A 13,713-nucleotide genomic window follows, 5' to 3' on the forward strand; every position below is an offset into this window, starting at 1 on the left:
TTATCTCCTCAGGGTAAATAGTTTCTATTATTGTACCCTAATCATTTTGTTTATGTGTTTCTATTTTGTGTCCCTTTTTCTTCTTAGTGTTAAGACTCGACCGGTGCGAATGCCTCCTGGTTACCAAGCAGAAATTGTTATTCAGTTGGTGTGGGTGGATGGTGAGCCTCCTCAACAAATCACCAGTCTGGCCGTAAACTCAGCCTATGGACTGTAAGTAACTAAAAATCATGTTGTATTGATTTATTGTTTACTCAACTAAGCAATATATGTTTCCGTTATACTTTGAAGTTCCCTGCAGACACTTAAAAGTCACCATGAAAAATCAAAAGTTGCTTTAAGCTAGGTTCTTGGCTAAAAAATTACAAGAACAAGTAACCCACATAAAAGATGTAATATGAGAAGTTAATCTGACATTCTCATGATGGCATCTTTCACATAATATCCCTGTCTTTTTAATCAAAACCAAATTCACCTTTCTGAGTTATAATTTTTTTAAAGATATCTTAATATTATCACAAAATGACCTGCAGCTGGCACAAGGGGGTGTAAATTAGACCTATCTGTGACACCTTGATAGAAGGCAGGCACTGATGTCACTGCTGCCTTCACTTGGGTACCTGTTAGAAGGGACAATTTTTGTTTATGGCTATGTCTCCAAAGAAAACCAGCTGGAAAAGGTTGTGATGCACTGGCCATGTATCCTTTCCAACCAGCACAGCCCATTTGATTCCATTTCATACTGATGGGAAATGCACATGTGCATCAAATCAGGAAAAGAGTCTTTACAAGTTTGTTTCTAGTAGAGAAGATATCACTCGGGTATAAAGGTACAGGTTGGTGTTTCCAAGGGGGCCTCTGGGAATTAGGTGCCCAGCTCTTACTGACTTTGAGTATAAATTTGAGCACTTGCCCCTCAGAGGCCCCTTTGAAAATCTCAGCCATAACCTTTGTATTAGTGTGAAAACATTTGTCTGTCCTGAGGTAGTGGTCGGCTCCTAGTCATGAAATCTAGAAATTTCATTAATTTTACCTTTGCCAGAATGCATTTTTCACAATACCTAGGCAAACTTCACCTCTGATTCCTCCTGATCTCATTGAGTGCACCCCTTTCCAGGTCTAGCTATCACCAGGCTCAGGGTGGAATCACTCATTTCTCCATCCTCAGACTGGGCCCTGGGTTGCAGTGCCCTGGTACTAACCATGATTACCTCAGCACTCCGATTTATGGCCAGCCGCTGCAATTCTGTTCTATTCTCTGGGAGCAATGACAGTGGTAAGCAGCAACCAGGAAGGGTGCTGGAACAATTTGCATAGTGGGGGTGCTGAGCGTCATTGAACCAAACTGTAAACTCTGTATATGGTGGAAAGAACTTCAAGCCAGGGAGTGCAGCAACACCTCCAGCACCCCTAGTTCCAGCCCCTATGGTGACCAGCCTCTTTGAAGCAAAATATTGTTTATTTAGAACAAAAGCATTTCAGAGAATACAGATCTTAAAAATAATGAAACTGATTGTATGCATATTGAGCTTTTCCCTGAGGTTTACCATTTCCTTGATCTGGGAAGGCCTGACTGCTCTAGACTGCCTCCACAGAGTATCTATTGTCTCAGCCCAGACAGCTTTTGACAAGTGACAGCCCCTTCTCTTCCTCAGAAGACTTTTTAACTCTTTACTGTTCTTTTGATCTGTGGCCTCCCACCCTGGCAAAACAGCTGTCACTTCATCCTCGAGCCTGGAAATAGGCCATTATCTTGTAATTGCCCCCCGGTGTTTGTTGGGAGGTTGTTTATGTGGGACCATTGTGTTGCCTTCCTGTTTATTCTTCCCACGGCCCCCTATTAAATTAGATCAGTGCAGTCATACAGGAAATTCTGTTAACCCACCATAGTTACAATTTGTATAGGGGAGGTGCTGAGAGCCATTGAACCAAACTGTAAACCCGGTATATAATGGAAACCACTTCAAGTACCCTTACTTCCATCATCTTATACAGTAACTTTATCTCACTGAGCAGGCCATGTACAATAGACATACCTTTATTACATATCCATGTTCATACATAGAGTAATACATAGCAACTCCACAGCTGTCACACCATTACTGCAGGTACAAAGCATGTATAAAAACAAAGGTTAAAAAACACCTTACATAACAAATATGAGGCAGTTGATGTGTTGTGAAATTCAATATATTTCACTTTATTTCTGTTTACTTTGAGCTCTTGCAAGCTTCAAATTAGAAATATTTACACTTTCATGCAATTAAAGAGAATCATCACACTACTGGTTTCCATTATAAAAGTAGAAAAAAGGGTGGCAAAATTCTGCAGGTATATATATATGTTAGTATATTTTAAAATATATAAAAATATTAAATTAAATTAAAACAATGACCAACTAAGAAGGCCTTTCCTGAAAATTAATAACCAGTTTGTGTGTTCCCTAGCCCTCCACGTGAGCCCCAGGTCCTCAGCTCCTCCAAATTTTAACTGCCAAGAAATGTCTGATCAAGATCTTAGCTTTGCTATTATGAAAAATATTTAATTAATTAATTAATGAAAAGCACAAGCACTCCGCCCTCCCCCCAAAAAATCAGCTTTAAGAAATTGAATGGTGTGCTGCATGTAATATGCAGTTTCTTTCAGTAGCAGTTAGCAAGTACAGTAGCTAGTGGGAAATAAGAAATTCACTCTGAACTCTTCATTAGGTTTATGATTGCATACAGAAGACAGAGAAATTCTTTATTTGCCTTTAGGTCTGGTAGGAGTAATCTTCTCCTACTTATATTGTTCCTCTGTCAAAGGTATTATTAAGCCTCCTTCTTTATAGAATGCATAACACACCTATATGCATTGTTGTAGCCTGCTGTGTCCTGAGGAAGAGCTCTGTGTAGCTCAAAAGCTTGTCTCTCTGACCAGCAGAAGTTGGTCCAATAAAAGATATTATCTCACCCAACTTGTCTCTCTAACACATCTGTAGTTTAGTTTGGCCAGTGTCAATCTAAAAAGTTTTTCTTTTGCAGTCGCTTATAAGTTTTTCAGTTATAACTTGCATTGTTGGGGTGAAATTTTCTAGGTCTGATCTCTGCCTGAGGGAGTAAAGTGTTTTGGGATATTTGAGCAAAAACAGTTTAACTGCTTTCAAGTATAAAGAAAGTGGGGAAAATCCTTTTACCATTATAAAAAAAATCTGACCTTTAGCTCATAGATGTGCCTTTTATGTGGTCTAATTAAAATCCATTTTGATTTGGACCACTTACAAAAAATTTTAAAAACATATATTGAATAGGTGAACTGATTTTTTTTTAACAAGTTGGTAAGGGTTTCTTTTACCAAAGATCTCCCAAAATTCTGATGGCACCCCACGTGAATATGTAAGGAGTTTGAGTAGATTTTTCTGTCTTCTAAGTTGAATTTGAAACCTCACCTGTCTAGTCTGAAGCAGCTAAATTATGGAAGTGCTTTAGAAAGAATAAAACTGAGAACGAAAACCTACCTAATTCAGGAAAGCTTAATTATGCTCTTCAGACTGGTTAGAGGTCTTCAATGCTTTCTTGAAAAAAATTCTGTCAGAAACCCAGACAGTGGTGGTCAGGCTTAGATCTATTATGCTGATATGCAGCCTGTATAGATATTGATTATTGGGTCTGGTACCTTCTTTGCCACTTCAGAAATTCTTCGTCAGGAAATCTGTTTTTTGAGCTCTATGTCAGTTGTTTGACCATAGACTATGCCAGCATATGAGGATATGTTATAAAGCCGTGCTCACAAGCAATGGGTTTATATTCTTAGGATGCTGTGATGGGGTTTATAACCCAACACTGGGCAACAAGGGGTTAAGGAATTACTTTGGGCCCAGCCTCACCACACCTGTAGGAAATGCTCCAACTGGAGGAGGAGTTAAAAGATGGGGGAACCGCTCATTTGGTGCAGACCAGGGAAGAGAGCAGACCTGCAAGCTGCTGCTCCAGCAGAGGAGAGCCTGAGGGAAGGCAGAATCTATCCCTAAGACAACTGCCCAAAGGTCCCTCATGGAGGGAAGGGAGGACCTGCCACAGAGGCAGCCTGATGGAGCAACATTTCCCTCTCCCCTCATATGAACTCTGGACTTCAGTACTCCCTTTTGTTTTTGTTTGGACTACCCCAGCAGGGGAAAGCCCTTGGACTGAGATGGCCCTGGAGTCTGGACCATACCATGGGAGGAGGCAGCTGCCACCTGAGAAAGAGAGCTACCACACTGTACGCTGCCCCCAGGAGGTGCCTTGTGGTGAGCAGGCACCCTTCACGCCACCTTAACGGAGCTGGTGACCTGGGGACAGTCATAGAATCATAGAATATCAGGGTTGGAAGGGACCCCAGAAGGTCATCTAGTCCAACCCCCTGCTCGAAGCAGGACCAATTCCCAGTTAAATCATCCCAGCCAGGGCTTTGTCGAGCCTGACCTTAAAAACCTCTGAGGAAGGAGATTCTACCACCTCCCTAGGTAACGCATTCCAGTGTTTCACCACCCTCTTAGTGAAAAAGTTTTTCCTAATATCCAATCTAAACCTCCCCCACTGCAACTTGAGACCATTACTCCTCATTCTGTCATCTGCTACCATTGAGAACAGTCTAGAGCCATCCTCTTTGGAACCCCCTTTCAGGTAGTTAAAAGCAGCTATCAAATCCCCCCTCATTCTTCTCTTCTGCAGGCTAAACAATCCCAGCTTCCTCAGCCTCTCCTCATAAGTCATGTGTTCTAGACCCCTAATCATTTTTGTTGCCCTTCGCTGGACTCTCTCCAATTTATCCACATCCTTCTTGTAGTGTGGGGCCCAAAACTGGACACAGTACTCCAGATGAGGCCTCACCAATGTCGAATAGAGGGGAACGATCACGTCCCTCGATCTGCTCGCTATGCCCCTACTTATACATCCCAAAATGCCATTGGCCTTCTTGGCAACAAGGGCACACTGCTGACTCATATCCAGCTTCTCGTCCACTGTCACCCCTAGGTCCTTTTCCACAGAACTGCTGCCTAGCCATTCGGTCCCTAGTCTGTAGCGGTGCATTGGATTCTTCCATCCTAAGTGCAGGACCCTGCACTTATCCTTATTGAACTTCATCAGATTTCTTTTGGCCCAATCCTCCAATTTGTCTAGGTCCTTCTGTATCCTATCCCTCCCCTCCAGCGTATCTACCACTCCTCGCAGTCACAGGTGGGGAGATAGGAAGTCGCCCAGAGAGGGCAGCCTTAAGCAGCCTTGGTTGTCAGATCACTGACAGTCCTCAAAGGGCCCTGGGTTGGAGCCTGGTGAAGTGGGAAGGTCCAGGCTCCCTTACCAACAATCCCACTGCAGGTCATGGGCCTTAGGCCTGACCACCAGATGACACTATCCGACAAACCGACCCTCGATTGAGGACCATCACAGATGCACTCCAGCACTTTCCATGAGAGTGATGTACATCATGGCCAAAAGACTATTCAGGCAGACTGGATGAGTTACCAGACCCAAATCCCTGGAGAGTGTAATCTCAATTAGGAGGTATACTCTTGATTTTTCTTTGGCAGTGAGCTTTACCATGTGTGGTTGACCACCGGACACACTGTAAACCATGATTAGTCTTACATTAGCTTGTGTGACTCTCTATTCCTCCCCTGTTTTCATTAATGTTCCAAAAGATCAGGTTGAACTGGGTTTAAACCATCTTTACTGTATCTCTCTGTCTTTGCTTTCTGGGCCTGATAGTCCTCATGATAAACCAATGCCAGAGACTCCTCCTTTATCTAGAACGCCTCATGGAATGTCCCATTCCCTTAAAAAATCCTTCTTACAACAGTCAGATGGCTTTCAGGGTGATAAGGACTCATTTGAGATTTTCTCCTGTAGCCAATTGCCCAGCTTGGTCCTTACTATTGTATTTAGAGTATTTTGTAACGGTTACTTTCAGAAAGATCTCACTGATCACTATCTCTTTACATGTTTTTTATTTTTATTTTTACTGTGTTCAACAAAGGCCTCAGCCACATCATTTTCTAGAGGCAGATGACTAGCATTTCTGTTGTCTCAAATCACAGAAAAGAGATTGTGTTTTGTTCACGCTCCAGTCTTCTTTTTGTACAGCGCTATGTTGCCTCATTTTGATCCCTTTTACTTGCTTAGTACAAATTGGTCTTTTATTTATGTAGGAACATAGGACTTGCTTTAACAGCTTAGCCCAGTGGTTCATCTAATCCAAATCCCTGTCTCTGACAGTTGGTAGTACCAGATACTTCACAGAAAGATTCAAGAATCCCCATAATGGACAATAGGGATAGTTTCCTTGCAAACCCCCATCAGTTAGAGCTTGGCCTGTGCCCTGAAACATGAAGGTTTGTATACTGTATACAAAATGTTATCCTGTCTAATATAACTGTGGATGTTCTTATTTAACTCAACAAACCCTTGTTGAAAGTCTAAGGGTGGATCCATGGTCAGTGGTTGGAGCATGCTGTCAGTGCATTCCTTCTGTGAATGTTCTGTCATAGTTGTTGTTAGTAATAGTGGTACTCATTTTGCCTCCCTTGGATTCCATTTTCTTTATTTTCTATTTGTTCCTGTTCTCTGTAGTCTGAACTCTGGGCTTAAGTGGTTCCAGGGGAACTTACACCAAAGTCCCCTGGCTTCAAGCCCTACTCTGGGTGTCCCAGGCTGTTGGCCATGAGTATCCCTCACCCTCACTGTCTGAAGTGCTTGGGTGAGGGTCACATCAGGGACAGATACCTGATTTGACAGGGCTTCAAGACAAGAATTAACAAGCTAAGAGAAGAGCATCTCAGATACATCTTCATGGAGGCACCCTTCACCTAGCATTGGATCCACCTCAGTTGGATAGAAGTGATTCCTCAACACTCTGTCCAGGAGTGTTCCCCCAGCTTTCCCTGTGAACAGAGACAGGAGAAAATCCCCCTTATTGGGGCAGTCCTCAAAGAGACACATGTTCTTTGAGTACCTTCAGCCTCTGAAGCCTAAGAAGAGAATGGCTTTGACGTTCTCCTCCTCCTCGCAGTATGAAGTGGGTTCCTACGGGAATCTAGGGCATCTTCCAAGCAGTGACTGTTCAAGACAATCTGCTGCACCTGCAGCTTCCTGAATGCCCCCTCCTACCCTCTGGTCAGTTTCCCTTTAGGGGTGACAAAGTAGAAAATAGAGCAGCTTGCTCCTCTATAAACAGGTTTCCCTGGAAGGACCCCCACTGGGATCCCCCAACCCAAGGAGCCAGCGGTTCTGGCCAGCCCCACCCCACATTAGGGATCTATCTTTAAGAGAGCCATGTGCTAGGACTTGTGAGATGGGGCTCCATCTGCTCCACCAATTCTGGCTCTGGCCCTCCCATCCTGAGTGAACCCTTCTGGGTGTCAATCTGAAGGTCACCCAGGGTTCAGGAGGAGCTTCTCCCAGCCAGCTGGGTCTCTGATGTGAGGCTGGGGGAGGGGAGCCATGCAATACATGGGTAGAACGATGTGGGGGAATAATACAGGACTGGAGTCTGGACACAATGAGGGATGGGGGACAAGACCTGCGTGAAGACCAGGACACAGGGGACAGGTGCGGTGGTCGCACTGTCCGCTCTGCTGACTTCCCTGGATGTGGCAGACTTGGCTGCCAAATTCATGGTGATGGCAGTAACCATCAGTTGCTTGTTATGCCTCCTGTTATCGGGGATCCCTGTAGAAGTACAACAGATTTTTGAAGCTCTCCCCTTCAGGGGCTGTGCCTTATTCTTCTGGAAGATGGATGAAGCACGGCATATGTTAAAAGATTCTAGGCCAGTGTTGACATCCCTGCCCCTATATACACCAGACCCCAAGAGAACAAAATTTTGACCCGTGTTTCAACCAAGGCAGCAGTATTATATGCCTAGACAAGCAGATCAGTCTAGGCAAAAACAGAAGCAAGGAGGGAGGAGTCCCCAACCACCCGCTGCCGCCACTTCATCCAGGCAGCTGCATGTCTCAAAGCAGCCTATTCGGGTCTCTTCCCAGCTGTTTGTCTCCTATGCAGAAGAAAGGGATGGCATCCTGTAACATTGCAGTGGCTTTCCAAGTGGATCACCAGCTGTATTGTCATATATTACAAGATCAAGGGCATCATGCCTCATGAAAATCTCTGTGCAGTCAACCAGAGCACACACAACCTCCACAGTGGTTGTGAGAAACATCCTTCTTATAGATCTCTGGAGGGTGGCAAAATGGTCTTCAGTCCACACTTTTGCTAGATGCAATTAGTGTATTTACCACATCAAGAGAAGACACGAATTTGGGGAAAGCAGTCCTGCAGTCCTTCATCCGATGAGATTCCTAGCCCTTCTCCAGCGGAAACTGCTTGGAAGACACCTAGTATAATGGACATAAGCAGTAACACAAAGAAAAATGTTTACTCTCCTCTCATAACTGCTGTTCCTTGAGATGTGTTGCATATGTCTATTACACGACCCACCCTCCTTCCCCAGTATATCAGAGCCTGTCATCTAAGAATCCAGTACGAAGCTCTTGGCGTGGAGCATCAAGAACAGCAAGGTGCAGGAGTGGCCTCCCCTGTGGGTACTGCTAAGGAAAACTCGCCAACACTGGTGCACAGTGTGTTCACACACTTAGTATGATGGCATACACAACACATCTCAAAGAATAACAGCTGTCTGAGGTGAGAAACCATTTCTTCTAGTGAATATGTTTGTTGTAGTGATTCCACTTCTCCCATACTACCATTCTCCCATCTATATTGCTTTTCTAATATATATTAAACATCTACTATAAGATTGATGGACCTGTTTTCAAAGGAGCCAGATGAAATCAGGCACTCAACTCCGATTGAATTTTGGTGGGAATTGAACACCTAAATCCCTTGTGCTGCTTTGAAAATCATGGCCTTAGTCATTTTTTAAATAACAATATGAAACTCAGCTATATATTCCTCCTCTGACTGACTGACTTTTTGCTTTTGTCGTTCCTGGTAGCTGTAGCTCTATGGTTGCTGTGTGGAATCTTGTTTTGTACAGTGGGAGAAAAGAAAGGACAAAAAAAATTATAGTACATGTACACAAAAGACCAGATTTCATGGGGGAGACCAGATTTCACGGTCTCTGACACTTTTTTGTACGTCCATGAATTTGGTAGGGCGCTAGTTATATATAATGTAAGATTTGTGCACTTAATTGTCATTATCTACCACATGGTTGTAATTACTACGGATATATTGTTCCATACAGCAATGTTTAGATATTATTACAACAATAAAACATGCAAAGTGAGTGTTCATTAAGGTAAACTATATCTGTTTTGAATGTTAATTACAGCATTTTAGGACAAAAGTTTGTTTGAATTCAGAATTATAAAACCATTTATAATTACAATTAAAAACTTAAGCTTTGAAAATAAGGTCTTAGAAAATTATTGCAAATTCACAGTAGTAGCTGTTTTAAATGATATTTCTATTAATTATACCATATAATGCAAGAGTATAATGCCTTTGAGGAACATTTCTTTTCTCAGAGTTGCATTTGGGAACTGCAATGGTTTGGCTGTTGTGGATTTTATGCAGAAGACAGTATTGCTGAGCATGGGAACCATTGACCTATACGGATCAAGTGATCCATACCAGCGTCAGCCCCGTTCTCCACGCAAAAACAAGCAGTTCACTGCAGGTAGGAGATAAAACACAGTTGTTTTGAACCCGACTCATTCTTTGTTTTCTTGCTTGCGGCTTTTTATAGTGCTTTTGAAATGCATGATTATCTGCCAGCCAGTGGAATTTATAGAAGCACATGAGAGAAATCTGACTGCTCCTTAGGTATTGAAACTTCCTCAAATGCAAAGCATTATATCTGAAGCTTAATTGTTTGGGATGGTGGTCAGCAAGTAATCTCCCTAGCTGAGGCCCCAAGTAATTGTAAGGAGTAGAAAAACTGATTGTCTTAATGCTAGCTAGCTCATGATGTGCACAGTCAATATGCTGCTTTTTTTTCCAGTTGCCAAATGCTTTAGACAGATAAGCAAGATTTCACTTTAAAGCAACATGTATCCTCTGCCAAATCACATGCTTTTGTCTTTTAATAAATCTTTATGGTCGAAGAACTAACTGAAAAAACACATCCCAGGGACATCTTCATTAAGTAGCTGAAGCAGCTTAAGACAGGAAGTAGACATTTTTATTCTCCTCCATTGGATATAGTAACTAGAGCGCTTGATAGAAGCTCATTAAATCTGTCTGTGCAATTTTTTTAAATTTGATGTCAAGAAGCATATGACAGACTTCATTAAGTGTTGCATAGTGGAATTAAGTTTCCACCAATACAATTACACTTTGCCTTATGTTTCTGTTAATATAAAATTTCCATTTGTGTCAGAAAATTAGTAAAATGAGTACTTTATATTTGTGTAAAATATTTTTGTCTGTATGTTTCATTTTTACACAATTAAAACAGACACAGTTATGACATTTTAAAGTTTGGTTACAAAGCAATTGGGATGAAAACTTCAGGGTTTATAATCTAGTCATGAATTTTGAAAAATGTAAATTATAGTGTACTATTAATTTATGACAACTATATGTTCATCAATATGTCCTGCACTAAGGCACCCAGTCATGTTCTCATTGGAATCAGTGGGAATTTTGCCACTGACTTTGGTGTAAGAAAGATTGGACTCTAAATTATTAAAACTTAAAGAAACCTCCATGTTCTACTTTTGTCCCTGAAATACTGTTTATTTTACATTTTACAAATATCTAACCCCATCAGGTTCAGTTCTCAGCTATGCCAAGTGTAAACACGATGTAAACTTGCCACAGCTTATGAGAGCAACTCCTGGTCTGGCTGGGGCCACAGCAACCCCCACATAACTTTGCTGCTCTTTTAACCACGCTTCAACCAGACACTGCAGCAACTGCACAGGAGGGGGACCATGGGTGATGTAGGGCTAGCTGGGCTAGCTTTGTGCCACCTGAGGATTCCCTTGTGTCAGGCAGAATCTTTGGCTGTCGCTTTAGGGCAACATTCCAGCTGTTTTGTGCAGCTGATAATTGAGCCCATCTTGTATAAATACCTACTGAAAATAACAATCTTTTTTAGACCACTCATCAAAATTATGCATCTGAATAAAACCTCAGCTGCTTTCTCACCATCCATCCCACACCCTTTACTTTTCTGGATTATTATTTTCCTTGTTATATCTTCTGACCAGAGGGTAAACATCTGCTGAAATTTCTTCACCTTGGCTGTTCTAGATGCTGGATATGGTATCACATCCTTTCACTTTAGACTGTTTTTTTTTCCTCTTTTTCCTCTGCCTGCTGCTGATGCTGGTGTACTGGCATGTTCCAAAGACAACTTTTGCATGCGTGGCCTGTCTAACTTTTATCCTGATTTAACGAAACGGATCCGTACTTCCTATCAGAGTAAGTTCTATAAAGGTTAGGCAAACAGCTTTATCACAATCACAATATGCCGGACTTAAACCCATATGTTTGTGCTCCGTAATGTGTTTCTTTAAACACATTCAGCATGCATGCAAATTTTTAAAATTTTCTTTTACAAGAAATGTAAACCATGATGAGTGCTGACAATTGTTTTCATTACACCAACATTTCAGGTCTGTTTCTGGTGCCAGTGAAGTCAATGACAAAACTCTCATTGACTTACCATGGGGTTGGGCCTTAAAATGGATTATTCAGCAATGTTAACTTCCTGATGATCATTAACATCCATTGTTATTGTGTTAATTTTAACGTGTATCTACTTATGTGAACAGGTTTCAGAGTAGCAGCTGTGTTAGTCTGTATTCTCAAAAAGAAAAGGAGTACTTGTGGCACCTCAGAGACTAACAAATTTATTTGAGCATAATAAGGTCTGTAATCGTGAGCTACAGCTCACTTCATCGGATGCATTCAGTGGAAAATACAGTGCGGAGATTTATATACATAGAGAACATGAAACAATGGGTGTTACCATACACACTGTAACCAGAGTGATCACTTAAGGTGAGCTATTACCAGCAGCAGAGCAGGGTGGAAAAAACCTTTTGTAGTGATAATCAAGGTGGGCCATTTCCAGCAGTTGACAAGAACGTTTGAGGAACAGTGTGGGGGTAGATGACCCATCTACTCCCAGTCTCTTCACGCCAGTTGGAGAATGCTTCAATCTCTCTGGTCACTTGATTACAGACCTAAAAGTGGCAACAAAAAAACTTCAAAAACAGACTCCAACGAGAGACTGCTGAATTGGAATTAATTTGCAAACTGGATACAATTAACTTAGGCTTGAATAGAGACTGGGAGTGGATGGGTCATTACACAAAGTAAAACTATTTCCCCATGTTTATTCCACCCCACCCCCCACTGTTCCTCAGACGTTCTTGTCAACTGCTGGAAATGGCCCACCTTGATTATCACTACAAATGGTTTCCCCCTCCCCCCCCCAGCTCTCCTGCTGGTAATAGCTCACATTAAGTGATCACTCTGGTTACAGTGTGTATGGTTTCAGAGTAACAGCCCTGTTAGTCTGTATTCGCAAAAAGAAAAGGAGGACTTGTGGCACCTTAGAGACTAACCAATTTATTAGAGCATAAGCTTTCGTGAGCTACAGCTCACTTCCTCAGATGCATATCGTGGAAACTGCAGCAGGCTTTATATATACACAGAGAATATGAAACAATACCTATTCCCACCCCACTGTCCTGCTGGTAATAGCTTATCTAAAGTGATTTCCAGCACAAATCCAGGTTTTCTCACCCTCCACCCCCCCACACAAATTCACTCTCCTGCTGGTGATAGCCCATCCAAAGTGACAACTCTTTACACAATGTGCATGACAATCAAGCTGGGCTATTTCCTGCATAAATCCAGGTTCTCACATCCCCCCCACCCCCATACACACACAAACTCACTCTCCTGCTGGTAATAGCTCATCCAAACTGACCACTCTTCAAGTTAAAATCCAAGTTAAACCAGAACATCTGGGGGGGGGGTAGGAAAAAACAAGAGGAAACAGGCTACCTTGCATAATGACTTAGCCACTCCAAGTCTCTATTTAAGCCTAAATTAATAGTATCCAATTTGCAAATGAATTCCAATTCAGCAGTTTCTCGCTGGAGTCTGGATTTGAAGTTTTTTTGTTTTAAGATAGCGACCTTCATGTCTGTGATCGCGTGGCCAGAGAGATTGAAGTGTTCTCCGACTGGTTTATGAATGTTATAATTCTTGACATCTGATTTGTGTCCATTTATTCTTTTACGTAGAGACTGTCCAGTTTGACCAATGTACATGGCAGAGGGGCATTGCTGGCACATGGTGGCATATATCACATTGGTGGATGTGCAGGTGAACGAGCCTCTGATAGTGTGGCTGATGTTATTAGGCCCTGTGATGGTGTCCCCTGAATAGATATGTGGGCACAGTTGGCAACGGGCTTTGTTGCAAGGATAAGTTCCTGGGTTAGTGGTTCTGTTGTGTGGTATGTGGTTGTTGGTGAGTATTTGCTTCAGGTTGCGGGGCTGTCTGTAGGCAAGGACTGGCCTGTCTCCCAAGATTTGTGAGAGTGTTGGGTCATCCTTTAGGATAGGTTGTAGATCCTTAATAATGCGTTGGAGGGGTTTTAGTTGGGGGCTGAAGGTGACGGCTAGTGGCGTTCTGTTATTTTCTTTGTTAGGCCTGTCCTGTAGTAGGTAACTTCTGGGAACTCTTCTGGCTCTATCAATCT

General features: G+C 42.3%; 1 protein-coding gene across 4 annotated transcripts in view; it reads left to right on the forward strand.

The window, feature by feature from the left end:
• Positions 1–13,713, forward strand: part of STXBP5L (syntaxin binding protein 5L) — a 444,549-nt gene that overhangs the window by 341,232 nt on the left and 89,604 nt on the right. For 3 of the 4 annotated variants that reach the window (XM_084624313.1, XM_084624314.1, XM_084624315.1), the window contains exons 17-19: positions 88–213; positions 9,512–9,663; positions 11,343–11,414. In XM_084624313.1, the coding sequence (XP_084480439.1) occupies positions 88–213; positions 9,512–9,663; positions 11,343–11,414 (350 nt within the window). The remainder of the gene's footprint in view (positions 1–87; positions 214–9,511; positions 9,664–11,342; positions 11,415–13,713) is intronic. The other variant, XM_084624316.1, reaches the window with a different exon arrangement.

Source organism: Lepidochelys olivacea, assembly GCF_965140295.1.
Source record: "Lepidochelys olivacea isolate rLepOli2 genome assembly, chromosome: 1".
Lineage (NCBI taxonomy): Eukaryota > Metazoa > Chordata > Testudines > Cheloniidae > Lepidochelys > Lepidochelys olivacea.